The 27,736-nt window shown below is 38.3% G+C and overlaps 2 protein-coding genes across 4 annotated transcripts in view; one reads left to right on the top strand and one right to left on the bottom strand.

Moving 5' to 3' along the window:
* The first annotated feature begins 333 nt into the window (after positions 1-333).
* Positions 334-7,576, top strand: rint1 (RAD50 interactor 1). Its single transcript, XM_048155740.1, has 13 exons — positions 334-592; positions 1,507-1,748; positions 1,855-2,028; positions 2,099-2,239; positions 3,329-3,485; positions 3,633-3,743; positions 4,698-4,923; positions 5,005-5,142; positions 5,223-5,422; positions 6,189-6,406; positions 6,607-6,787; positions 6,906-7,024; positions 7,099-7,576. Exons 1-13 carry the CDS (start codon positions 368-370, stop codon positions 7,307-7,309), a joined length of 2,343 nt encoding a protein of 780 aa, XP_048011697.1. The 5' UTR covers positions 334-367; the 3' UTR covers positions 7,310-7,576.
* The window catches only part of cfap54 (cilia and flagella associated protein 54), a 29,967-nt gene continuing 9,800 nt past the window's right edge, over positions 7,570-27,736 (bottom strand). For 2 of the 3 annotated variants that reach the window (XM_048155737.1, XM_048155738.1), the window contains exons 26-69: positions 27,506-27,661; positions 27,179-27,301; positions 26,828-26,956; positions 26,590-26,716; positions 24,377-24,469; positions 24,156-24,282; positions 23,983-24,079; positions 23,786-23,871; positions 23,341-23,526; positions 22,971-23,155; positions 22,099-22,277; positions 21,797-22,009; positions 21,321-21,514; positions 21,040-21,175; positions 20,776-20,881; positions 20,483-20,638; positions 18,856-19,059; positions 18,673-18,760; positions 17,954-18,124; positions 17,814-17,880; positions 17,523-17,708; positions 17,324-17,410; positions 17,090-17,212; positions 16,609-16,662; positions 16,358-16,508; positions 16,155-16,273; positions 15,764-15,915; positions 14,757-14,886; positions 12,915-13,077; positions 12,673-12,833; positions 12,432-12,578; positions 12,099-12,216; positions 11,246-11,410; positions 11,053-11,164; positions 10,551-10,671; positions 10,344-10,403; positions 10,133-10,259; positions 9,845-10,003; positions 9,535-9,704; positions 9,354-9,449; positions 8,924-9,030; positions 8,658-8,793; positions 8,478-8,564; positions 7,570-7,816 (exon numbers count right to left, since the gene is read on the bottom strand). In XM_048155737.1, coding sequence (XP_048011694.1) covers positions 7,697-7,816; positions 8,478-8,564; positions 8,658-8,793; positions 8,924-9,030; positions 9,354-9,449; positions 9,535-9,704; positions 9,845-10,003; positions 10,133-10,259; positions 10,344-10,403; positions 10,551-10,671; positions 11,053-11,164; positions 11,246-11,410; positions 12,099-12,216; positions 12,432-12,578; positions 12,673-12,833; positions 12,915-13,077; positions 14,757-14,886; positions 15,764-15,915; positions 16,155-16,273; positions 16,358-16,508; positions 16,609-16,662; positions 17,090-17,212; positions 17,324-17,410; positions 17,523-17,708; positions 17,814-17,880; positions 17,954-18,124; positions 18,673-18,760; positions 18,856-19,059; positions 20,483-20,638; positions 20,776-20,881; positions 21,040-21,175; positions 21,321-21,514; positions 21,797-22,009; positions 22,099-22,277; positions 22,971-23,155; positions 23,341-23,526; positions 23,786-23,871; positions 23,983-24,079; positions 24,156-24,282; positions 24,377-24,469; positions 26,590-26,716; positions 26,828-26,956; positions 27,179-27,301; positions 27,506-27,661 — 5,874 coding nt within the window. In that variant the 3' untranslated portion in view covers positions 7,570-7,696. The remainder of the gene's footprint in view (positions 7,817-8,477; positions 8,565-8,657; positions 8,794-8,923; positions 9,031-9,353; positions 9,450-9,534; positions 9,705-9,844; positions 10,004-10,132; positions 10,260-10,343; positions 10,404-10,550; positions 10,672-11,052; positions 11,165-11,245; positions 11,411-12,098; positions 12,217-12,431; positions 12,579-12,672; positions 12,834-12,914; positions 13,078-14,756; positions 14,887-15,763; positions 15,916-16,154; positions 16,274-16,357; positions 16,509-16,608; positions 16,663-17,089; positions 17,213-17,323; positions 17,411-17,522; positions 17,709-17,813; positions 17,881-17,953; positions 18,125-18,672; positions 18,761-18,855; positions 19,060-20,482; positions 20,639-20,775; positions 20,882-21,039; positions 21,176-21,320; positions 21,515-21,796; positions 22,010-22,098; positions 22,278-22,970; positions 23,156-23,340; positions 23,527-23,785; positions 23,872-23,982; positions 24,080-24,155; positions 24,283-24,376; positions 24,470-26,589; positions 26,717-26,827; positions 26,957-27,178; positions 27,302-27,505; positions 27,662-27,736) is intronic. The other variant, XM_048155739.1, reaches the window with a different exon arrangement.

The following is a 27,736-nucleotide window of genomic DNA, read 5'->3' as shown; positions in this document are numbered from 1 at the left end:
TTATAATAATAATATTGAGCCACTGTACTCACATGAACTGATTTAAATATGTTTTTAGTGCCTTTATGGATCTTGAGGGAGGAAATGTCATTGCTGGCTATGCAGGCCTCACTGAGCCATCAGATTTCAACAAAAATATCTTAATTTGTGTTCTGAAGATGAATGAAGGTCTTACGGGTGTGGAACGGCATGAGGGTAAGTAATAAATGACAGAATTTCCTTTTTTTGGTGAACTAACCCTTTAAAATCATAACATCGATCATAAGGGACAGAGGTAGTTAGTACTACTAATAATCATATCAGTAGCATTTTCCTGCCACTAGAGGGAGCCGCTGAGACAAAATCCACAGATGACGTGTCGAGCAACATGGCAGCGCCTATGATGGAGCATAACAACCACAGCAGCAATGATTTTTCTCATCTTAAACGTACAGATAGCAGTAAATCCGAATCTCCATCAGAAGATGGAAACCTGACAGATGATGTATTTGAACTTGTACAGAAAGAGATAGGTGGAGATCTTAAGTCGCTAAAGAAGGTGTCAGGGCTTTTGGAGAAATTGACATTAGAGAACAAGCAGCTGGAGGAGCAGGTAAATACAGATACAGAGACTCTGTTAACATCATATAAGTGTTGTAGAGAAAAAAGACGTGTATTATTTTCATATCGATTTATTTATTACGATTTGCTCAAAGTGAGAGAAACTACACTACATGCTACTAAGACCGACTATTTATATATATAATATTTGTTTTATTTGTTTGTTTGTGTAAACTATATATATATATATATATATATATATATATATATATATATATATAAATATAATACACTGTCCTCCAAAAGTTTGGAAACACCCCTGGCAAAGTGTGGTTTTGGACGATATCAGCATAAATCCTTATAATTTTTTGGTGCAAATACATTACAGTAACTTGACATTATCATTGAAGAGCAGCAATAATAATTTTCATTTTGATTACATAATAATGGCATTATATACATGTCAAAGTCAGACATGCCCCTTTGCCAGATATGATGCCTGGTTACTGGTTTAAACTTGGCCCAGGTTTGTAAAAGATTTTTGGGTCAGCACACCTTAATAGCTTCAACAATTGATTGTCAACTTTACAGTCTATGATTGTCAATTAAGTTTAGAATACAATGAACCAATTAAAACCCAGTTTAGGTCAGATAGCTGCTAATGGTGGATATTTTGATTAATCTAAAATTTAAATTTTTTCTATGTATAAACTGTTTATGTAATAAAATGTTTTCGTAGTTTGTGTTGTCCCTTATCAATGCAAAATGATAACAAATTAAAAAGGATTCATGCCAATATTGTCCAAAACCCCACTTTTCTAGGGCGTTTCCAAACTTTTGGAGGGCAGTGTGTATATATATATATATATATATATATATATATATATATATAAGATAGATAGATACACAGAATTTAGCATTCATCCTTATGCAAATTCAAAACCATCCATTTGTCCATGCATGCAGGTGCTGACTGTGTCCTCTTCAGTGCCGTTGCGTGTGTCCGCTGCTCTATCCACAGCAGAGGAATCTCGAGTGAAGCTGGAGTCTTTACTTGAGAAGGAGAGACTTTTGTCAAACACTTTGCAGCAGCATCTGCAGGGCTCACAGGTCTGGGCTGACAGCATTGGGCAGGTCTTGGGTCAGCTTGACACATTAGAGAGGCATATGAAATACCTGCAGTGTCTGGCTCGTATTGAGGAGCTCAGGTAAGAGTTAAACCCTAAATTGTGTGTCTAAATGTTTTGGAGGGCCATGAAGGTTTATACTGGCATCCAACATCATTTGCACTTCTCTTCTTTTATGTTGCGTTAGTGACAGTATCCAGCAGTACCTGATGACCAATAGTGTGTGGGATGCGGTGGGTGCAGTAGACCGTATGGCCTCTCTGGATATGGGTTTGCGGGAGTCAGGCTGTAGCCACCTGCAGGATTTCCTCAGAGACACACTTCGCTTTTGGCATAAGATCCTTAAAGACAAACTGGCCAGGTATTAGATGTATTTCAAGTTGTACTATTTAAAAGTCTAAGTTCGTGCTAAATGTTTGGTTCTGTTTCAGTGATTTTGAGGAAGTCCTGACGCAGTTCCACTGGCCGTTCATTTCGCCCCCAACGCAGACCCTCTCACCCCCAGCCAATGCACAGGAGATCAACAGCCAGCTGGAGCTACTGGTCTCCCAACTTCTCTCTCTTCAGACCTCGTATCCTTAATGTTCTGCCATCAAATCCACTTAAAGGGATAGTTCACCTAATGAAAATTTGATGTTTATCTGCTTACCCCCAGGGCATCCAAGATGTAGGTGAATTTGTTTCTTCAGTAGAACACAAATGATGATTTTTAACTCCAGCCGTTGCTGTCTGTCAGTCATATAATGCATGTCAATGGGAACTTCGTCTATAAGAGTAAAAAAAACATGCACAGACAAATCCAAATTAAACCCTGCGGCTCGTGACGACACATTGATGTCGTAAGACATGAAATGATTGGTTTGTGTGAGAAACCAAACAGTATTTATATAATTTTTTTACCTCTAAAACACCACTATGTCCAACTACCCTGCATATCCGATTAGTGAGGTCTGATCGCGCTCTGATGACGGAAGTGAAGCAAAGCGGTTCCATCGTTTCGTGTCTTAGGACATCAACGTGTCGTCACGAGCCGCAGGGTTTAATTTGGTTTTGTCTGTGCATGTTTTTTGACTCTTATAGATGGTGTTACCGTTTCAATGCATTATATGACTGACAGACCGCAACGGTTGGAGTTAAAAATCATCATTTGTGTTCTACTGAAGAAACAAAGTCACCTACATCTTGGATGCCCTGGTGGTAAGCAGATAAACATCAAATTTCAAAATGAACTATCCCTTTAAATACAGATTCATTTTCTCAATACACTCCACTAAATTGTTTCGAGTTTGTACCCAAGGGGTCAGATTGATCCAAGGTCAAAGCAACTTGCCTATAGTGTGAGAAGAACTCAAGATGCTGTTATGACTGACTATTTTATTTATTTAATTATTTATGCATTTATTTATATTATGTTTTTTAAAGATACAAAGCTGGTCATTTTCCTTATGATGTCCACAACAATTTGTGAGACAAACTACACGAGACGCTGTTAAAGTCAACTATTCTATTTAGTTAGTTTAATTTTATTTAGTTATTTTATTTTTTTAAGGTATGAAGCTGGCCATTTTTCTTAATTTCCAACACCATTTTTCTGGGGGGACATTTATGTAATTTTTTTTTAAAGATGTGAAGCTGGTAATTTTCCTTAACAGGTGTTAAAGCGATGACCTTATATCAGAGAAGAAAGAAACACCATCTCATCCCGGACAGTCCCAGACTCCTCCACTCTCGTTGCCCATTCAGATCATGCTGCTTCCCCTCAGTAAGAGGTTCAGGTATCACTTCACTGGAAACCGCCAGACCAACAATTTAAGCAAGGTCAGAGATTACACATTTACTGCTCATTTACTCTTTATTTCATGTCATCCAGACTAAAAACAAAACAAAAATTGTGTGAATATGCAAGCTACCCATAAGTAAACAATAAAATCTGATATTACCTTAAATTTTCTGTCAACTTTACAGCCAGAGTGGCATTTGACCCAAGTCCTCATTTGGATGGGAAACAGCTCCAACTTTATGGACGAGAAGATTCAGCCTATATTGGATCGTGCTGGGGCCAAAGTTAACGCTAAGGTATGTTCACCATTGCATTGGTTAACGTTGGCACAAAATTAAAATATACCTATTTTCCAAATGTATGTTATTGATCTTAATGTTTCATTCTAAAAAATATATAATGATTTTTAATTAAAGTGTCATAACTCGGATCTTCCGGTGAAACATCAGACATCTCTCTGGTGATGTTTGCTGGATTTCTCCAATCATTTAGTCTGCTTAAACCCCGCCCCTTTCCTACAATCAACTGCAAGCTCACATTCAGATCTGCCTCCATCCAATCAGCAACTGAAACAGCATGAAAAGAGGTGTATATGGACAAGTATACTCCTGGATACACTGCAGAATTTCGGATGTATCCCAGAGTATTAGATATGGGAATATATGGGAGATATGGGAAATACCACGGGTCCGTATACTGCCTAAATTAGACTCGATTTAATTCGGATGTATGTTACTCTTGTTATTCTTCTGTGCAAAGGCCATTTGTTGCCAGGGCACGTTCACACCTTTTGCCACCAGAAACCATTATCTGAGAAAAAATATAGTTTAGTTTTGAAATTAAAAAACCTGGTTTGTGCATCATGATGAAATGGATTCTTCTCAGAACAAGGGTTGTCAAAAGTACCAACTTCAGTAGCAAGTCGGTACTGAAATTCTAAAAATGTGATGATACCAGCATTTCCCTCTAGCATTTTGAGGGCTGTTGAGCAGATTCTGATTGGCCATTGTGTTCATGCACTCAAAAGATATGTCTGTGATTGGCTACAATGGTTAAAGTTTCAAAAACATGTTGTAAATAGACATCTGTGACACCCTTCACCGATCGCTTACACAGATACACACATTTAAAAGCAGATGTCTATCAGACGAATCCGCTGATAGAAAATACAAAAGAAAAAATCTGTCACTTCTTCCGCTTGATCATGACATCACTAGGCTTAAAAAAAATCGTATCAATCTGTCCGCCAGGTGGAGTTGTGCAGAGGACTCCTGACTCTGGCACAGGAGAAGTTAGCTCACGACGCTCCTCGATTGCTCTACGATGATGCTCTCTTCTGCCACCTAGTGGATGAGGTGCTGCAGTTTGAAAAAGAGCTCCGCAGCACACACGGTTACCCGCGCTCCTACCCCGGCGTCTTGCACATACTACTGGAGGAGACCGTGTTCCAGAAGTGGCTCAGTGTGGAGAGAAAAAGTGAGTCTAAATGCTGTGTACTTGGGTCACGACTCGATTTCAGTTTTTATGATGAATTAAATTGTGTATGTTGCCCTCTAGTGGCTGTGGAAAAAGTGGACGCCATGCTGTCTGCAGAGGGAGCCTGGAGCTCTCAGTACAAGGACATCACCGATGTGGACGAGCTCAAAGCACCAGATTGTGCAGAGACCTTCATGACCCTTCTTCTGGTCATCACAGGTATTGATATGAATTCATCCTCAGATTTGATTCTTTAAGTTAAAACTTGTTTCTGATCTTCTCCGCCATCCTTCTCTCAGAACGGTACCGCTCTCTGCCATGCCCGCGGGCTCAACTCAACTTCCTGGCTTTGCAAAAGGAGCTGGTGGATGATTTCCGTATCCGCCTCACGCAGGTCATGAAAGAAGAGTCCCGACAGCCGCTGAGCCCCCGCTACTGCGCCATCCTCAACGCTGCCAACTACATCTCCACTGTTCTCAGTGACTGGGGGGACAATATTGTAAGTGTTTTTGAGTCACACTGAGGCTAACAGGAGTTTACTCTTTATGACGGATGATGCTCTTTTTTTTTTTGTAGTAGTCATTTGCCATCTTTTATGATAATTTCTTAGTTAAAAAAACTACTTAACAAAACTGCTTATTAATATTAGAAAAAATTGTGTCCACCAAATCAAAGTCATGTGGTACAACCAAGGAAAAAAAATAAAATGAAATCATAGAGAAGGACCCCTGAGGACCTCATGACTATGACTCCAGATCAACAAGCCTCTTAAAATATCAGATATTTAACCCTTTTTATGACAAGGCAAAGTTAGTTCAGGTTGTAAAATGTCTTGTGCACTTTTCAAAAAATGTAATGTTTATTTATAAAATGTAATAATTTGTGATATTAAATATAAAGAAATATTTTAAAACTTTTTCAAAAATAATGACTTGGATGTGTATACTCGCATGTATTCAGGGTGAGAGAAAATGTGTTATTGCTTTTAATTCATGGTTAAACCACATGGCAATTTTACAGTTATTATATTAAATAATTTCTTAAAAATTGTAAAAAAAGTTTTTTAAAAACCATATAGGCTACATTTAAGATTTTTGACTTTTGAGAAAAAAAAAAAAAAATTATATATATATATATAGTTATAATTTATATATATATATATATATATATATATATATATATATATATATATATATAGTTAGTCTTGATTGAGAACAGAAATATGTATATGTATAAAGATTCACTTTCATTTTGTTTTCTCTTAGTTCTTCTTGCAGTTGCAGCAGGCGGCGGTGTCAGTGGGAGAGGAGATCCTAGGTCCTCTAGGGGCCACGGAGACGGGGCGACTGGCCTCTCTGGAGGGATCTTTGTTTGAGGCCCTATTGGCCCTGCTGGAGAGGCTACGAGGAGACATGCTGGGACGATTACTAGATGCAGTCATGAGAGACGTCAAGGAGAAGGCACAATCATACTGCAAGGACAGGTATGGGTGGAAGTAACCTAAACAAACCCACTGCTGTGTTAATGATACGTTATTTTAGTTTAATTTTGTTCTTTGACTAAAATTAAGGAATTAGGATAGTTTCAGTCTGAGCATCTGGGTAGCTGGAGGAAGTCATGGTGGCATTATTTCAGGGATCATTTTTTTATATTAGATTTTGAAATGAAACTGGTCTATTTCAGGTGGATCTCCTTGCCATCACAAAGCGACCAAGCCACTATGTCACTATCCAGCTCTGCATGTCCCATGATGCTTTGTCTGCGGGATCACCTGCTCCAGCTGCAGCAGATGTTGTGTCTTCCTCTTTTTCAGATGTTCTGGCAGGGCCTCGCAGAGAGGCTCGACTGCTTCATCTACGAAGAGGTCAGTCTCTTGCTTCAACATTTTCACTGTTAAACCTTAATTTACCACAAGCTAATGTTTATACTACCATTTAAGTAGTTTGTTTTAGTGTGTTTATGTTTTTTGCTCTCACTCACAGTTGATCCTGTATAACCATTTCAATGAAGGCGGAGCTGCACAGCTTCAATACGATATGACCAGAAACCTCTTCCCTCTGTTTGGACACTACTGCAAGAGACCTGAAAACTTCTTCAAACAGTATGTCTGTTTATCCAGAGCTAATACTGTATATAGAAAAACCCCATTTTCATTTCTCTCTTTCCTCATCTCAGTGTGAAGGAGGCCTGCATCATCCTGACTCTTAAGGTCGGCCCAGCGTTGTTGTTGTGTGATGTGCTGAAGCAGTCAGAGGAAGACGATTACCTTCTGACCCATCAGCAGCCCAGTCCAGAGTCAGCTCTCAATGAGCTGGGAGTCTACAAGCTGGCTCCCAGTGATGCGCAGATCCTTCTCAACCTCCGCTCAGCCTGGCTCAACCAATGATAATGATCGCACCAATCCCTAATTCACCCAAAGCAGCATTAAGGATGCTTACCAAGCACTAAAACACTTCTCATACTCCAGATATGAATGAATAAAATATCCTACATCAGATGAGCTACAGTATTTAAAGTGAACTGAACCTCAGAAGGGAAATATGAAGAGTATGCGGATACTGGTGTAAAAAAATGTAAAAAGGAAAAAAAAAAAGCTTTTGCTGACATTCACATCTGTCTTTCAACAAAAATGAATAAATTAATAAATATTTTAGTGCTTTCCTCTTTATTTGTAGTTAAATAAAACATTAAAATATTTTTATAGCATATTAAATGTGTAGTTTGGGTATTTTGTTTTATCTTGCCGATCCAGGGCAGATCAAGGCAGCAGGTTTTAACTCAGAAGAGAGAGGAACCATGTGATGAGGACTGTATCTTGTAGCATGCCACCTGTTGCAGGATTAAAGCAGCGTTCCAGGTTCTGAAGAGTCTGCATGCTTGAGTCAAAGGGCTTCTGCATTGGTATAATCAAACATAAGAGACAGAATCACAAACACATGTTTAGAATCAGTGTTGTTGTTGACCTAAAACTTAAAGAGATATTTCACCTAAAAATGAAAATTCTATGAATTTCTATCTTCTGCTGAACATAAAACGATATTTTGAAGAATGTCGGTAACCAAACAGTTGATGGTCCCCATTGACTTCCATAGTATTTTTTTATTTCTCCATGCTATGGAAGTCAATGAGGAACATCAACTGTTTGGTTACCCATATTTTTAAAAATATCTTGTTTTGTGTTCAGCAGAAGAAAGAAATTCATACAGGTTTGGAACAACTTGAGGGTGAGAAAATGATAACAGAATTTTCATTTTTAGGTGAAATATCCCTTTAATTGAAATATAGCTTAAGTAAGTAAATATATATATGAATATTAGATGAAAAGCTTCATTCTAAAATTAAGAAACACCTTGGTAACTAACTGAAATAAATTTAAGTACTAAAATGACAAAAACTAATAAAGCTAAATAGAAATCTAAAAAACAAAATTTTAATAAAATGACAAAAGAACAACTAAAATTAAATTATAATGCAATTTGAAAATATAAAATTAAATACTATAATAGTATATAAATTATTCTAAAATGACAGTAAACATGTCTGTAATACTTCACCTCTGTGACGGGTGCTGAATTGAAATCAGGCTTCAATAAATTCCTGATCTCAGTGCAGACATGTTTGGCCTTCTCCAAAAGCATGTCCTATAAGAAACCATTGCAAGAGGTTGATACAGTGTATTCAACATTTAGGGTTTGACTAAAGGTACATCATGACAATTTAGGGCTCAGAGAGACCTGATGATGTGGGGTGGAGGTAGCCTTTCTGTTCTGCTCTTCTGAGCTGAAGGAGGAGGCTGAGCTGGTGAAGTATGAAACATGCCCATCAGCCTCTACACATGTTGAGCTCAGTAGGGCATGAACAGCCTTCATCCTGCCAGTGTGTTAATCCAGAAGAGAAAATTGATTTGTAATAACTACCACTTAAATGAAATAAGCAGAAACATGAAAGGTCAGACAATAATTTTTCTGTATTATGTTTTTCTTTGTATACATGAACCTACCTGTCCAAACAGATTGTTCTCTGTCCAGCCTGTAGTGCAGCCATTGTGTCTGCAGTAGAGTTCGTTGCTGATATAGGAGCTTTATTCACAGTGAACAGAAGAAGAATCTGAAGAGATCAAACACAAATCTGCTGCTTAGGAACTAGAACTATACAATATAAAGATATATAGTTATAAAATTCTTATATAAAGAACTATATAATCATAGAAACAGACTATACAGCTCTTTTGGTCCAAACAATTTCCTTTTCCAAAATTGAAAAATATAGTGTGATTTTAACTGATGTTCATTGACAGAGAGAACCAATTAATCCATAAACAAGGATAGTTACTGTAGATAAAAAGCATATTCAAAATGACTAAATAAAAAACTGTTTAAATAATTTGTGAAAACACAATGACGAGCAGAAATGGACGAGGGTCTGACTACCGTGTTGTCCTCTGAGCAGGGTCTGTACCACTGGATGATCAGTTCCTGGATGTCCGTGTTGGCCCAGGGGAACAGATCTGGCAAGGGCTGATCGTGCTGGCACAAAGTCAAGAAAGAGAAACAATGTTTTCATTTTTTTCTCTTTTCATTTTAAGATGGTAATAAATGTGTGAATATGAACCTGTATTTGCTGAGGCTTCAGTATTAGAGCTGCAGGGGGATCAGGAATGGTCCACTCCTCCCTGTAAGATGGCTGGTGACGGCTGAAGAAGGTGTGCAACTGTGAGAGTCTGAGAGCAAGTTTGGTGTCACCGGACGTGGACAGTAGTCCATCAACACCATGCATTGTACCTGAATAACACAGCCAATTACACCATCGTATAAGCCCAGATTACATAAACAAAACACAATACAAATGCTTTCAAAGGGTAGATTTATTGATTGATTAATGAATTGAATAACCTAGTTTAATAGAGTTACTTGTGCTGTACCTGGCTGTGAGGAGACTTGTAGAAGGTTCATTAAGTGCATGTAGTAGCGGGACATATGAACCCAGGTCAGCTGAGGGCATTTCCTGCTGTTTTTCTCACGCTCAGCATCCATGAATGCTTCAGGACTGGGGATACAATTCTCAGGGTTTTCTAGCCCCCCTGCCAATAAGATCAACACGTATACGTTTACACTACTGTTTAAAAGTTTGGTGGCCAGTAAGTTTTAACAAAAAGATTTATTATTCAAATAAATGTGTTTTTTTTCAGTAGTAATGTGTTAAAGGTTACCACAGGGGTGGAAGAGATCATTCAATGCAAAGTCAGGCAGGGCTTTTATTGAAGAAAGGGGGACGGGGCCTTCAGTTACTCCAGTGAATCCATGCGAAAGGCCATACTTGCCAATAACTTCTGAGATCTACGAAGCAAACGGATAAAAGAAGAATGAATAATTTATGTTGAACACATTCCATACAGATGTGTGGATGATGTCCATTCAAACCTTTAAAGCTATTCTCAAACAAATCCAGTAGAGCAGTTGGCAGGTCTCTCTGACTGTTTCCTGAGAAAAATCACATACACACACACATATACATAAATATTACAATATGAAATATTTATATACATAAATATTATGAACGCTGCTGTTAATAATATTTATGCATTTATAGACTGCTGTCTACTCAAACTCTGTCACGTTTCACAGCACCTTGCTGGTCTCGTCAGGTGTTGGTGATGGGGGAGGAGTCAGATGTCCAGGAGGAGTGGTAATCTGCTCGATCTCTTGTAAGTATATCAATGCCATTTCCAGGTAGCACCTATGTGCCAATCTGAAATACACACATACACAAAAATCTGAGTCCTGTTTGAATAGAATTAGAATATTAAGACCCGGGTATACTTCATTTTGCACGTCTCACACACAGTTGAATGCGTGAGACGTTTAAAGAATACTCCTTTAGCCATGAGCGTGGAAAGACGGCTTCAGCACACGCATCTAGTGGATTTTTTTTTCTCTTCAATCGCTCAAGTCACTCACACATGCGCTGTTGTACATGCACCATCTGCGTGGACATAGAATGCATGCGGATGGTGTGCGCGAAAGTCCCTGACCCTCCTGATGGTGAAAATTACTTCACGCGGACAGTGTATGGACGAGCACAGAATGCGGATGGCTGAAGTATACTTTGGGCTTTAGTGTAACAACTTACCGTAAGCTTTGGCAATGAGTGTGCTTAAATGTGGTTAAACACCCAAACAGGGCCTCTAGGACTTCCTGGGGTCCAGATTTTTGCATGGAAATTAGATGTCTTCCCACCACTCCTGCAAACACAAATGATCAACCATTCACAACTGTTTCACAAGATAATAGGCCAGATATCAAGAATACTCCCTATTGATCACCTGTGTAGTAGAGGATATCAGCCTCGAGCTGGCAATCTCTGTTGGCAGAGGCCTGAGAGATGCTGAGTGCAGAATGCAGAACTTCTTGAGCAAATATTAAGGGCCTCCAGGGCTCCTCACCTCCCTCAGAGGAACCTGACAAGGCCTGCAATGCCAAAGAGCGACCTGGAACACAAAGCCTCAATGGTCACTGTGATTTTGCCAAGTAAGACATGTTCCTGGATCAACATATTTTGTTGATCCTGGAACAAAATTCCAGTTTGAACCTACCTACCAAAATTCCTACCTCTAAACCTAATCCTACCCATAACTCATCCCTAAAATCAGAGGGGAAAGATGGGTGAATAACATTGATGTAGAAGCATCAATGTTATTCATCAATGCAAGCCTAAACTTGACATAAACGGAAAACTTGTCCCTCAAATCTGATTGATTGATTGATTGATTGATTGATTGATTGATTGATTGATTGATTGATTGATTGATTGATTGGAATGTTGTTTCAGGATCAACAAAGATGTTGATCCAGGAACATGTCTTACTTGGCAAAATCACGGTGACCAAGAATCAATACACAGCATAACAACATTTTTGAGCCTTCAAAATTGCAGTATAAACGAAGTTTGTCTTTTTAAAAGGAAACACCCAAGCTTAATAGCAAAATAATTATTTTTAAGTTTTAAGTTAGGTGTAGGTTTGAGATGTAGAAGTGTAGAAGAAATGCCAATAACCAATAACAATAATAATAGCACATCTAAGGCTATTTACAAAACAAAATTTCTATTCATTCTGGCTGATTTAACTGCATGAGTTTGTTAGAGGAATATCAATACAGAGCTTATTGTTGTCATACCAATCCGCATGGTTGTCTTGGCCAGCAGGGCGAGCTGTGGAAGATAAATATTCCTAAGGCCTTGTAATTCCACCTCGCCTCCTTTTTTGAGACCTATAAATTCTCCAGTAGCACAGAGCTGAAAACAAAGAACAATATTACCACTACAAAATATGTAAAACATACATATAATATTTTTGCTCTTGAATGTACATGTGATGTGGGAGCTGTACATCTTTAACAGATCTTTACTGTCCTAACACATTTTAGATAACAACAAATATGAATTTTACATAAATATGTTCTCTTGCATCTACTTTTAACAACCATTTTGAGCATAAAAGTGTACAAAACCTGTTGCTGCAGTAGTTTCTGTGTGAGCAGGTGGAGAGTCTGGCTTCCTGTTCCTCTCAGTTCACTAAGTAGTAACGCAGCTTCAGCTAAAGTCATTTGAGAGCGCAGAGATAGAGCACTACGCCCAGACAACAAGCTCACAATCTCCTAAACAGACACAAATGTGATCGGCCAACAGAAACAGTCAATTTCAGGTCAAATAGCACTAAGTCACAATCAACTGTCATAATTACCTACTGACCTGTAGCATGGCCGTACTGTCTTCTCTGGGTCTGCCACGGTATGTGTTGAGTTGGACGCCTTGGAGGAGCAGGAGGGCTTTAGTGTCAGGGTCTCCCCAGGCCTCGGCCTCCGCCAGACCCTCTTTCAGCAGCCGGAGCGCCTCTGCACTACTGTCTGCACCTGCACAAACACGTGCAAGAAACATCAACAAACACCGTCCAATGTTATTTTCACCACATTAAGCTTTGCAGAGTAGCTAACCAGAGTAGATTGCAGTTCCAGGGATATGGCCTACGAGAGAGCGAACCACTGCCAGTCTACAGCGCAGCCAGAAAATGATATCCATGCGTTCTCTCGCTTCCACCTCTTCTGGAAGATCTCCAGTATGGAGATCGAAAACAGACTTTGCATCCCCGGAACTTGACTGTAGAGAAAAGACAGATAGATCTTCTTAAATGTCTTTTTAAATGAAACCCATGATCTGAATTAAGTACTGAATGTAAGTACACACCCGATTCCAAAAAAGTTGGGACACTGTACAAATTGTGAATAAAAACAGAATGCAATGATGTGGAAGTTTCAAATTTCAATATTTTATTCAGAATACAACATAGATGACATATCAAATGTTTAAACTGAGAAAATGTATCATTTTAAGGGAAAAATAAGTTGATTTTAAATTTCATGGCATCAACACATCTCAAAAAAGTTGGGACAAGGCCATGTTTACCACTATATGGCATCCCCTCTTCTTTTTATAACAGTCTGCAAACGTCTGGGGCCTGAGGAGACAAGTTGCTCAAGTTTAGGAATAGGAATGTTGTCCCATTCTTGTCTAATACAGGCTTCTAGTTGCTCAACTATCTTAGGCCTTCTTTGTCACATCTTCCTCTTTATGATGCGGCAAAATGTTTTCTATGGGTGAAAGATCTGGACTGCAGGCTGGCCATTTCAGTAGCCATGATGTTGTAATTGATGCAGTATGTGGTCTGGCATTGTCATGTTGGAAAATGCAAGGTCTTCCCTGAAAGAGACGACGTCTGGATGGGAGCATATGTTGTTCTAGAACTTGGATATACCTTTCAGCATTGATGGTGCCTTTCCAGATGTGTAAGCTGCCCATGCCACACGCACTCATGCAACCCCATACCATCAGAGATGCAGGCTTCTGAACTGAGCGCTGATAACAACTTGGGTTGTCCTTGTCCTCTTTAGTCTGGATGACATGGCGTCCCAGTTTTCCAAAAAGAACTTCAAATTTTGATTTGTCTGACCACAGAACAGTTTTCCACTTTGCCACAGTCCATTTTAAATGAGCCTTGGCCCAGAGAAAACACCTGCGCTTCTGGATCATGTTTAGATATGGCTTCTTTTTTGACCTATAGAGTTTTAGCCGGCAGTGGCGAATGGCACGGTGGATTGTGTTCACCGACAATGTTTTCTGGAAGTATTCCTGAGCTCATGTTGTGATTTCCATTAGAGTAGCATTCCTGTATGTGATGCAGTGCCGTCTAAGGGCCCGAAGATCACGGGCATCCAGTATGGTTTTCCGGCCTTGACCCTTACGCACAGAGATTGTTCCAGATTCTCTGAATCTTTGGATGATATTATGCACTGTAGATGATGATAACTTCAAACTCTTTGCAATTTTTCTCTGAGAAACTCCTTTCTGATATTGCTCCACTATTTTTCGCCGCAGCATTGGGGGAATTGGTGATCCTCTGCCCATCTTGACTTCTGAGAGACACTGCCACTCTGAGAGGCTCTTTTTATACCCAATCATGATGCCAATTGACCTAATAAGTTGTAAATTGGTCCTCCAGCTGTTCCTTATATGTACATTTAACTTTTCCAGCCTCTTATTGCTACCTGTCCCAACTTTTTTGGAATGTGTAGCTCTCATGAAATCCAAAATGAGCCAATATTTGGCATGACATTTCAAAATGTCTCACTTTCAACATTTGATATGTTATCTATATTCCATTGTGAATAAAATATAAGTTTATGAGATTTGTAAATTATTGCATTCCTTTTTTATTCACAATTTGTACAGTGTCCCAACTTTTTTGGGATCGGGTTTGTAAATCAGAGGTTGATCATTACCTGATATGTTTTGGCTCTGGATCGTCTGAGAGCAGAGGAGGGTGGTTTAGGAGGAGGCAGCGGGCGGAAATCACTTTGAAACACAGGAGAACTCTGGAGGAGCCTCAAAGCAGACACTGACATATCTGCACTACAATAAAAAATTAAAAATGTTTAGATTTTTGTGGATTCAAACATTCAGACATGCATTCCCAGGAACAATACACTACTATTCAAAAGTTTGGGGGTTGGTTAGGTTTTTGTAAATGTTTTTTAAAGAAGTCTCTAATGCTAATAATAAGATTTGATCAAAAATACAGTAATATTGTGAAATATTACAATTTAAAATAACTTTTTTTCTATTGTGATATATTTTAAAATATAGTTTATTCCTGTGATGGCAAAGCTGAATTTTCAGGATAATTACTCCAGTCTTCAGTGTCACATGATCCTTGAGAAATCATTCTAATATGCTGATTTTGAGCTCAAGAAACATTGCTTATTATTATCAATGTTGAATCAACGTGCCTGTGGGTTCAGGTTCGATTCTCAATACCAGCAGGAAAAGACTGAGGTGTCCTTGATCAAGGCACCTAACCCCCAATCACTCCCCGGGCGCCACAGCAAAATGGCTGCCCACTGCTCTGGGTGTGTGTGTTCACGATTTGCAGCGTTTGCGTGTGTGTGTTCAATACTCACTACTCTTAATGTGTGTGTACAACTTGGATGGGTTAAATGCAGAGGACATGGGTTACCATACTTGGCCTTCACATGTCACTTTCAGACTTTTTTAGAATTCTTTAGGAAATATAAAGTTCAAAAGAACAGCATTTATTTGAAATAGAAAACTGTATATGTCTTTATGTCTGTAATTTTTGATCAATTTAATGCTTCCTTGCTAAACAAGTAAATTTCTTTTAAAAAAAAATCATACTGACTGCAAATTTTGTAACAGTAATGTGTACATATAAACATACAACACAACTACAAATGTGCACTATTCCTCATGATTTAAGTTTCTGCACTACCTGGCAGCCATTCTGCCCTGCTGCATGTTGATATTGGACATTAACAGTCTGATCTCCACTGCCAGCTCCATTTCTTCAGGATCGACGCTCAGTGGATGTGGGGTGGAGAGCTCAGGACTAACCAGAGCATGTGCTTCTTTTAGGAGTATGGCCTGAACAGAGCAATAGAGAGACATTATGTTCACTTTGACGTTAATGTTCTTGGCATTTGGTAGATGCATTTACTCTGTTTTTTTTTTTGTGTGTTTATACCATCATACTTCATAGCCATTATTGCTATAGGGTCAAATCATGTTAAAATATTTTTATAGGCCTAGATCTGGAAGAACAATTTAACAGAAAGGATAGTTGGACAGCTTTAACACCATAAAATGAAGGTAAAATGGAGCACCTTGACTTCTCCTAATGTGAGTTTCCTGGCACTGAGCTGGAGACCCCTGGACTCATCACTGCTGGAGGCATCAGGCAAGCAGGGAGTGCTAGAGCTTTTCTCCTGAGATTCGGATAACTCTGTGGGTTAAATTAAATAATTCAGTAAGATATTATGTAGATTTATAATCTATAATTGTCCATAAACTAGTAATAAGATGATACCCGGTGGCGGTGGCTCAGGCAGGTCTTGTATAGTACTACATATAGCCAAGATGAGATGAACTCTGGCCATCAGGATCCACCTGGTCAATCTTGAGCCATAAAGAGCCATGATGTCTTTACTTGGCCTCCTATTGACCACTTCTTCCAGAGCCTAAGAATAAGGATCACATAAAGCATTATATTCAACATATTCAACAGTACAGTATTTTGTAAATGATTTGATACACAGCTGTGAAAACAGGTAAACTTACTTGAAGATTGTAAGGATCCAACAGGGGTTTCCCTTCAATAAATTTTTCATTTGCCTGTGGGGTTTAATGTGCATTTAAAAATTACAAGACATAAAAAATGATAATGTAGCAATTACTATACTATACTCGCTACCATTCAAAAGTTTGGGGTCAGTAAGACTTTTTAATGTTTTTGTAAGAAGTCTCTCATTCTCTCCAAAGCTGCATTTATTTGATCAAAAATGCAGTAAAAACATTGATTGTGAAACATTTTAATGCTAGAGTGTTATGTAAAGAGCAGAAAGTGATAAAATTCAATTACATTTTTAAATCTAAAAAAACTGAATATGTTTTAAAGATATCCAAGAAGCCTCTAAAGTGTTTTGCTTCAGATCAGTTAATTTATCAAGACAAGGCAACTGAACACTTCACTATACAGAAGATAACTGCATGTACTGTTTTTGTCAGCTAAATATATTCAATTTTGTTTATGGTGTTTTACCCAAGATGGCTTCTCCACTCTGTGGTGGCATCCATGAGGCACAGGGATTTCCTCGCCAAATGTGAGACTGCTGAGTTCTTTAACTGCTTGAGAGAAGGCCCCTAATTGTGTCAATACCTTTATCTGTATACACACAAAATCACTTGATTAAAACTCACAAAATAGACATTCACTGCAATAAAGATCATCAATACATCCAAGAATAACAGAAAGACACAACAAAGTCTTTTAAACCTTTAGGATTCTGCATCTGACAGTAAGATGTGGATCCCGACACACGGTTTTGGCAATATACAGGTACAGAGCCAGCACAGGGAGAGACTGAAATAAGCAGTATGACAGATTTTGAATATTAAGATAAAGATCAGACATCAAATGTAAAATGCACAAATACTGTTCTAAAAATGAGTTTTAAAGAGTGTGGCTCTAGTACCTTGAGAAGGTGTCCTGAGGTATACAGCCAGTGGCAGAGAAAAGACAAACAGGCAACAGTGGTGCCGAGATTCCCTCGATCCGGCTCAGAGAAGAGGTCGATGCCTGGGATCAGATCCATCTCCACACAGTATGTGGAGTATGACAGGTCCGCCATCGGATGGGGCATAGAGGCCATCAGTAGGCACTGCAAAGCACATGACTTTAGTAAACTTTTTGTGTTGGCTTAGTTACAAAAAAATGGAGGTCCTTTCTTTCAACTGTAAGAACATTTCAGTGACTCAATTCTGACCTTGAAGAGTTTGGCAGAGAGAAGGCAGCATTTTGTGCGCTGATTGATGTTAGAAGTCAGGATGTGCCTGTCAATAGAGGAGAAATTTTACTGCTGTAATGGAGCACAGTCGCAAAAACTCTTTATGGTTTCTCACTCACTGTGCAATCTTGGCGGAAAGCAAAGCTCCCTGGAGACAACCCCATATCCCAGCATGCCGCAGGGTTTCCTGAGAGGAGCTGCAGCCCCAAGAGTCACCATCCCAAGATTCCAGAACTCCAGAGCTTTGCAGAACACAGTCCAGAGCCTTACTCCAGAAATAGTGTGCAGATCTATACACAAACAAACAAACACACTAATACAAGATGCACTTCATCTCCTCTTACGGTATGAATGCAAAACATTCAACTACCATAGACTAACGTTCAATAATTTGGGGTCATTACGATTTTTTATTTTTTTTTTTAAGAAATAAATACCTTTATTCAGTAATTAGTCAAAAGTGAAAATAAAGACACTTATCATGTTAAAAAAAATCTACTTCAAATAAATGATTTTGAAATTTCCATTCATCAAAGGAGCCTGAAATTTAAAAAAGTATCACGGTTCCAAAAAATATTAAGCAGCACAACTGTTTTCAAGGTTGATAATAATAAGAAATGTTTCTTGAACACCAAATCAGCATATTAGAATGATTTCTGAAGGATCATGTGACACTGAAGACTGGAGTAATGATGCTGAAAATTCAGTTTTGACATCACAGGAATAAATTACACTTTTAAATATACGCAGCCTTGGTGAACATTAGAGACGTTTTTCAAAAACATTTTTAAAAAAAAGGTGAAACTTTGATCACCTGATCAAACTAATACTTTCATACCTTCGATTTCCATTGTAGAAATGCAGGTTTCCAAGGTCATGGAGTGCTTGCACCTGGAGGGAGTTGTACTTATTTGCTTGTAGATATTCTGCATGAAATAACAAAACAACATATCTGTACTGGAAAAGCTTGTTAATGTACAAATTCAGATGATAATATGTCATAGTTTAGATCGGTTCTCACTAATTGAATTGTTGTAGGAGGAGAAAACAGTCTGGAGCTGTGATGGAGACAGGGTGGTGCTGTAGATGGAGCCCAGAGAGCTGAAGTCTTCTGTGGACAGGTCTGGAGGACTGACACCTGGCAGGATGCTGGCTGCCATGTTGAATTTCACTTTCTCCTGCAGAACGCCACTGGTCTCTTTAGAGAATGGCACCTCAACATACACTGAGGCCACATATAAAGGGTGAGATTAAAAGTGTAAACATAATGGAGTTGCTTAGTTTGAAGTCCTAAAACACAGAAGTTAGAATACCATGGATTTTTAAAATAGTGTTTTTTTGTTTTAAAGGTGCTGTAGAACGTGTTTTCAAAAGATGTAATATAAGTCTAAGGTGTCCCCTGTCTGTGAAGTTTCAGCTCAAAATACCCCATAGATTTTTTTTAATTAATTTTTTTAACTGCCTATTTTGGGGCATCATTAAATATGCGCCGATTCAGGCTGCACGGCCCCTTTAAATTTTCGTGCTCCCCGCCCCCGGAGCTCGCGCTTGCCTTAAACAGCATAAACAACGTTCGCACTGCTAATATTACCTTCAAAATGGATCTTTACAAAGTGTTCGTCATGCAGCATGTCTAATAGCGTAAGTACAGTGTTTATTTGGATGTTTACATTTGAATCTGAATGAGTTTGAGGCTGTGCTCCGTGGCTAAAGCTAACATTACACACTGTTGGAGAGATTTATAAAGAATGAATTTGTGTTTATGAATTAAACAGACTGCAAGTGTTTAAAAAATGAAAATAACGACAGTCTTGTCTCCATGAATACAGTAAGAAACAATGGTAACCACATTTAACAGTACATTAGCAACATGCTAACGAAACATTTAGAAAGACAATTTACAAATATCACTAAAAATATCATGTTATCATGGATCATGTCAGTTATTATTGCTCCATCTGCCATTTTTCGCTGTTGTCCTTGCTTGCTTACCTAGTCTGATGATTCAGCTGTGCACAGATCCAGACATTAATACTGGCTGCCCTTGTCTAATGCCTTGAACATGAGCTGGCATATGCAAATATTGGGGGCGTACATATTAATGATCCCGACTGTTACGTAACAGTCGGTGTTATGTTGAGATTCGCCTGTTTTTCGGAGGTCTTTTAAACAAATGAGATTTATATAAGATGGAGGAAACACTGGTGTTTGAGACTCACTGTATGTCATTTCCATGTACTGAACTCTTGTTATTTAACTATGCCAAGATGAATTCAATTTTTAATTCTAGGGCACCTTTAATATATTGAAAAATGTAATTTATTCCTGTGATGGCATAGCTGAATTTTCAGCATCATTACTCCATTTTTCAGTGTCACATGATCCTTCAGAAATCATTATAATATGCTGATTTGGTGCTCAAGAAACATTTCTTATTACTATTAATGTTGAAATCAATTTTCTACTTAATATTTTTGTGGAACCCATGATAAATTTTTTCATGATTCTTTTAGGAATAGAAATTATAAATGTCTTTGCTGTCACTTTTGAGCATTTTAATGCATCCTTGCTGAATAAATTTATTAATTTCTTTCAAGGAAAAATAAAATCTCACTGACCCCAAACTTAGAGCTGTGGTTTAGACTTACGGTGCTGTGTGTCAGCCAGAAGAAGCAGGAGCAGAGTTCGGCTGTGCTGAAAGGTCAGCAGTGCGTGATGTCTTCTCTCCAGAGTCTCTCTGAAACACTCCAGTGTGTCCTCCACATCCAATGGTACACACACCAGACACATGGCTCTCTTTACATCTGCAATAAAGATGAAAATAATTACAAAACACACAAGTGAGACTTAAATATGGTCTTTGCCCAAACAGGTGACATGAAAAAACATAAATTAATCAGAAAATAAATTGAACCTGACAACTGTTTTCTGTAGTATGTACCTGCAAGTTCCTTGGACTCTGGGTTAGTATCATTTGCAGTAATCATAATCTGACCTTCTCCACAGGGAAACAGCAACTGTCTGCTTGCATAATTCCTGCAGGTCACCTATGGACATGAGTCACAAAGCATTTTACCAAATCTAATGGATGCACATCTGGAAAATCCATTGCGAAGTTTTGTGCTGAACAGGCTATTAACTCAAAAATTTTAACAGTTCTGCCCAAGTTAATCAGAATCATGCATATGTGATCATTTCTGTCTACCTTCTCTCCAGAGATCATCTCAGTGTAGGTGAAGTGAGGTTGAGGGGCTGGAGGACCACCGAAACAGCTGATTCTGTCCAACAGCCTCCTCTGTGCATGCACCAGAACAGGTGTTACCATGTGTGAGTAGCGCTCCCTGAAACCCATGACGCATTGCACCGTGCATTTCAATAGCTACTCTTTTGTGAGAGGAATTATATTCATAAACTTTTCAGTTACTTGTATAATTTTTAGCAAGTATACAAACCAATCCCACCAGTATCAGTGAGTTATAAGCGTACCTAGTGTATGCGTTGAAAAGTAGGGCAAGGTGGGCAAGACTCTCCCACTTGGCCTGGTAGTACAGAAGCTCTAATGTGTGCAGAATCAGAGTCCTCAGCCAGCGCAGATCGATCACTGTCCCATCATCCACTGGAGCAGAGAAGTATAAGCTGGCCTCAAGCTCCCTATCTTCATCATCATAAACATTCCACAGCTAGAGAATAAAAAACAGTTATGTCAGATAACTTTATCCTTCAGTTTAATGGTCATTATACAAAAATATCTGACTGAAGGATGAGGCAAATGACCAATTAGAATCTAGTATTCCAGAGAGCTGTAACAACGGTGCATAATGGCATGTGGTTTTACCATACAGGCCATTTATAAGTGGATTCTTAATCTTAAATAGGAGGCCTTGCAATATTGATTTGGACAGTGGTGGGCCTTCAAATTAAAAAAGTTGAGAGCCACTGTTGTAGAGCTGATGTGGATTTACCTTAAGCTTCTCCATCATGTCCATGAGAAGATCTGAGGCAAGCAACAGTAGAGGAGTGATCACTGTATACAGCTGCTCTATCGTCAGCTGTCTGGCACGGGCATCAGGGCCTTGGGCTCGCTCTATCATCAGGGCTAGTGTGCTGGTTTGGTCCCACAGAATCCGACATGCCCACTGTAAAGTTGTCCAGTGACTCCAGCGATGTGCTAGCACCTGATGTTAAAAAATGTGAGATGCCATTGATAGAATCACAAGATAAAAAGTATATCAAATTAGGCCTATTAAAATGAAACTGCATTTACCATAGCTCTGCGCATGTATATAGAGGCTTTTTCAAGTGTGTCCAGTAACTGAAAGGTGTTTTGGTCAGCAGGAGCGTCGTCAGCTTTAGGGCTGCGGGTGTGCCGAAACGTAGAGTCCACTTCACCTTCCACTTCACTGTCTGCAGAGTTCAGCTCCTCATCACTGGTGTTTGATGCTCCTGAGAATGTAGAGAGTAGAGAAAAGTTTGACAATCAAATACTGCATCTACATGTAATGATTTACAATACCATTCAAAAGTTTGGGGTCAGTAAGACTTTTTTTAAGGAAATTAATACAAGTGACCGTAAAGATATTTATAATGTTATAAAAGATTTCTATTTCAAATACTGTTCTTTTGAACTTTCTATTCATCAAAAAACAAAAAAATATCAGTTACCACAAAAATATTAAGAAGCACAACTGTCTTCAACACTGATAATAATTATAAGAATTCTTTATTGAGCACCAAATCAGCATATTAGAATGATTTCTGAAGGATCATGTGACTGAAGACTAGAGTAATGATGCTGAAAATTCAGCTTTGAAATCACAGGAATAAATTGAATTAAAAAATAATAATAATAATAATAATAATATATATATATATATATATATATATATATATATATATATATATATATATATATATATATATATATATATATACACACTGTATATATAAACTTTAAAAAGTTATTTTAATTTGTAATAATATTTCACAATGTTACCTTTTTACTGTATTTTTGGTCAACTAAATGCAGTAAGAATAAGGCTTCTTTCAAAAACTTCTTTCTTTCAAAAAAATCTTACCGAGTCCAAACCGGTTTTGACCGGTACATTTTCCTGTCAATCTAAAGAGACTTTAACCCACCTTGATTAGTGTGTTTAACTTTGCGTTTCACTTTTATTTTGTAAGCAGTGCGTCCAGGACGGGGTACCGATTTGGGACGTGGAAGAGTCAATTCAGGTGGCGTGATTTGCTGTGGAATGTTCTTCCACATAATCAACATTCCACAGTGAGCGAGAGAGAAGAAAGACTGCGATAGATGACTAAAACTGGAAAAGATAGAAAAAATATCAAGTTTCAACCAAGTATGTCCAGAGAATGCAGTAATATAATGGCTATTAACAGGACATATAAAAACAGGCTTGATATTCAAGTAATCAAAACAAACATTCAAGTAGTAAAAACGAGGACCCAGACATTGGCATTATTCAGTTTTGCTGTTGGATCTGAGTACCAGAGCTGGGGAGGTGGTCCCATGTTCCTCCTCAGTATGCCTAGGTGGGCACGAGCTAGGCTCAGATTGACATGGCAACGCCACAGCGAATCCTCAGAGCGCATCTGCCTCAGCTTCCAGAGGTGCTGGTGTCTTCTGATAAGAGCAGCCAGTTGATTTAGCAGGGTGTCCACAGCTTTGATCTCTCTGAGAGACACAATGGCAAATACAAAGTTTCAAAGATGTAATCATGTACGCTACCATTCTGAAGTTTGAGGTCAGTTAGATTTTTTTTTTTTAAGAAAATAAAACATGTATGCATTACATTGATCAAAAGTGTCAATAAAGACATTTACATTGTTACTAAAGATTTCTAATTCAAATAAAAATCTTTCTATTGATTAAAGCATCCTGAAAAAATGTATCACATATTTTTACTGTATTTTGAATCAAATAAATGCTTTACCTTTCAGAGTTCTGGCTCTTGAATGTAATCAGTAGTCTTTTCTGTAGCAACTTCCTGGCACCCCAAAAGGTGCCAACTTTTTTTTTCTGAAACATAGGTTAATGGCATTTACAAACTGAAAGAGACAAGATAAGTACTAGTGTGTGCAAATGCAGGCATTTGAGTATGTTAACACATTTTAATTATCAGAAGCTTACCTCGGTGTTGTACTCTATCACAGAGGTTGTGAAATCTTTCAGCTCCTCTCCTGGTAGACCCGAGTGTTTCTTTAGCCCGAACAGAACCTCGTCACGTCTAGCAATATTACAGACAGCAAAGAAAATATAACACAAAACACCTACACACTTTGCAAACATGGCCACACACTCACCTGCTGAGCCAGTTCAAAATGTTCTGCTCCCACCGCAACACCAGATCTAGCTCATCTTCCAGCAGGGCTTTCTGGAGCAAGTGCACAACAAACTCCAGAAAACAAGACTTCTGCTTCAACTTCATCACTGGATCAAACACGCACACAAATACAGAAAATGAGTGTATGATAGTTCATTCAATGAATCAGATTTTCTTTAGTATGTGTTGTTTGCGTTATACCCTCTTTAAAGGCATGCTGGAGGGGGCTGTTTTCAATCACCATGTAGAGTACAACAGGGTCTTCCTGTCCAGTGAGCTCACATCCATGAGAGTCTGCAACAAAGGCCACAACAAACTCAAATTACAAAAGAAATTCTTCATATTTTTAAAGTGTACACTACAATACAAAACATTTTATTTAAAGAAATGTATATTTTTATTCAGCCTGGATGCTTTACATTGAAAAACGTATCAGCAAAATCAGTTACAAAAGATTTCTATATAAAAAAAAAAAAATAATACTATTATTATGAAAAATCATGAAAAAAATCAGTTTCTACAAAAATATTAAAGGTCCCGTTTTTCGTGGTTTTTTTGAAGCTTTGATTGTGTTTATAGTGTGCAATATAACATGTGTTCATGTTTCGCGTGTAAAAAAACACAGTATTTTTCACATAATTTACTTATCTGTATACCGCTGTTTCCACTGTCATAAAAACGGGCTGATGACTTCCTTGTTCTATGAAGTCCCTCCTTCAGAAATACGTAACGAGTTCTGATTGTGCCAGCGGTTCCTGTGTTGTGATTCGACAGCACCTTGCCCGGAAAGGTCACGCCTCTTACCATAACGTGGAGATGCACGCGCTCAGTGTTATTGTAAACATGTCTTTAATTTTACCCTATCAATTTGAGCCGGAATCAGACCCAGTGATATGACTGCGGGATGAAAATAACAGCGTTTCGACGACATGGCGACAAACACACTCTACAAACGCAACTCTTGTGTATTCCTGTGGGCGGAGGTTAGTCAAAAAACTGTTTTAGTGACGTCATTAAAGAAGGAAGTAGAGGGATGTAGTCCAAACTGGCCGTTCGATGTAGGCGACTTCTGTTAAATAAAATATCTCGCTTGGCATTGAACTTTGAGCTTTAAAATTTTACAGATTTTATTTATACTCTAACAACAACATTACACACTAACTAAAGTTTGAAACATGGGATCACGAAGAACGGGACCTTTAAGCAGCACAACTGTTTTTAACATTAATAAGAAGAAATATTTCTTGGGCACCAAATCAGCATATTAGAATGATTTATCGAGGATCATGACACTGAAGACTGGAGTAACGATGCTGAAAATACAGCTTTGCCATCACATAAATAAATGACATTTTATAATATATTACAGTAGAAAACCATTATTTAAAATTGTAAAAATATTTAACAATATTACAGTTTTTACTCTATTTTCGATCAAAAAATGCAGCCTTGGTGAGCATGTCCGTAGCCAGCTATGAGGACCTCGGTAATTTTTCAAATTCAAAAATAAAATGAAGTTTTCTGAATGACTAATTAGCTGTTTAAAACTCCTCCTAGTGTCTGCTTGTATAATTCAGTTTGCTAGACTGTTTAGTGTCTGTGGTGTGAAAATGATGGCGAGCGATTCATGTCGCTTCAAGACGCTTGTGGAGTATATGGGGCTTAAGAAAGATTTGTGAGTGAGGGTGTGAGTGCAGCCTCTGCCAGGTTGCCAGATCCAGTTTTTTAAGCATCTTTGGACTTCTTTTTTCTTTCTTTTTAATGTGACACTTTAGGAAGTCAATAAAGTGGGAAGTTGCAAGTTATGGTTAGCAATATCTTTATCTTATTTCCAAAACACAACATTTGAACTTATTTCAGTTAAATTTTGGGAGGGGGAGCTTGTTTTTGTTCATTTTTCGTAGCAATATCTGGCAACACTGCATCGCCAGAACTTAAACTGACAGTAATCAAAAAAGGCCCATAAACAGCGCTGACAGGTTATTGCTGACAGACAGGATACCACATTCGGTAACAAACGTAATGATCATCATGTGTAAGAAACGGTAACAATGCTATCAAAAACAGTAGCATAATAACACTAGTACACAGATCAAGTAGGTTACAGAATGAAATATGCCAAATATGCAAATGCAGGCCATGAAGGAGGCTATGCTATTTCATTCAGTTTACTAGTTAACCTTTCACAAAATCGTGCTAAAAACATTCATAAAAGCACAGACAATGTTCATATATTTATTAATGAAACTTATTAATGAAACTACTACAATAATGAGTATTGTTGCATGAATAATAAACAAATAAATAAAGTAACCAAGCCTATAGTGAAGTATTAACTGATTGTGATCCAAAGTTTAGAATGGCAAAAAAATATATATTGTCATTATGATCAGAGATATAAAAAAGATGTGTACCCGTTTTGTTACAGGAAGTGACACCATAGTTTCCTAATGTTTCTGCTTGCATGTTTTTCATGACAATGGCCTCTAAAAACTTTAGCTGATCAATGGGCTCCTCATCATATGTGGGAGCTGTCTTCTTCTGGAAATCAAACACCCACACACACACACACAATAGTTATGAATGCAGCGCAGACAGAATATGTGGCATACTATCCCAAAGGGTCTATGATAAACAAGACACATCACATACCCCATCCTGCTCCGTTGATGATGTTTGTTTGGCGGGTTGCAGAGGAGGCTCAATGAGCTCCTGAAGCAGCTTCTTTCCCGACTCAAACACAGATGATGCCATGGCACTCTCCTGAGTGGAGCGCAAGCTCTAAAAACACACACAAATGCATCATACACATATAACACAAACATAAGAATTTCAAAAGTGACAGCAGGATGCTGGATGAAATAGTTTTGACACAAATAAATTTGTTTCTCGCAATCTTAAAAACACTTTGATCTAAAGACTGAAGTTTAAATTTTTGAAATTAGCTTCTTCCACATATATTCTTTCTTAACAGGTGAGCAGTTTGTTATATGTAATTACTACCTTGGTTAAATAATATGTCATACAGGCAACCATGTGCTGCAGGGACTCTGTGGTGGCAGCAGGGCGTTTCTGCTTGAGGACTTCTGGAATCTCCAGCAGTACTGAAAAGCACTTCAACAGCACCTGAAACACACAGAAACATCTAAATTCACCTTTGCTATGCAAAGCTATCATATAAACAGCTGATTTAATAATGAAATTATGGAGCTCCTGATAAAATGATCTCCCTAAAGCCAAACCAAATCTAAACAAACATTCAAATCAAATAGACAGACAAGCTTACACTGACATATAAGTATTATCAAGCACATTTCTACAAGTAGTGACCTCTATGACAGGCTCTGAAGGGATCTGATTGAAGATTAATGGAGCGAGAAGGCCGTAACAGTTTACTACAGCCTGCAGGGTGCCAGCGCTGTCATTGAGGTGCAGAGCAAGATCAATGGCCACCAGCATCCGTTCACACTCTGCAAGTCTGGCCTCCTGTGATGGATGTGCCGAGAGAGCAAAATTATAAGGAGAAGAGTGAATTACTTGAGGAAAACTAGGCTGCATTAT

The sequence above is a fragment of the Megalobrama amblycephala genome, linkage group LG14 (assembly GCF_018812025.1).
Source record: "Megalobrama amblycephala isolate DHTTF-2021 linkage group LG14, ASM1881202v1, whole genome shotgun sequence".
NCBI lineage: Eukaryota > Metazoa > Chordata > Actinopteri > Cypriniformes > Xenocyprididae > Megalobrama > Megalobrama amblycephala.
Note: the sequence above shows the minus strand (reverse complement) of the source record. Positions and strands in the feature narration are given on the sequence as shown.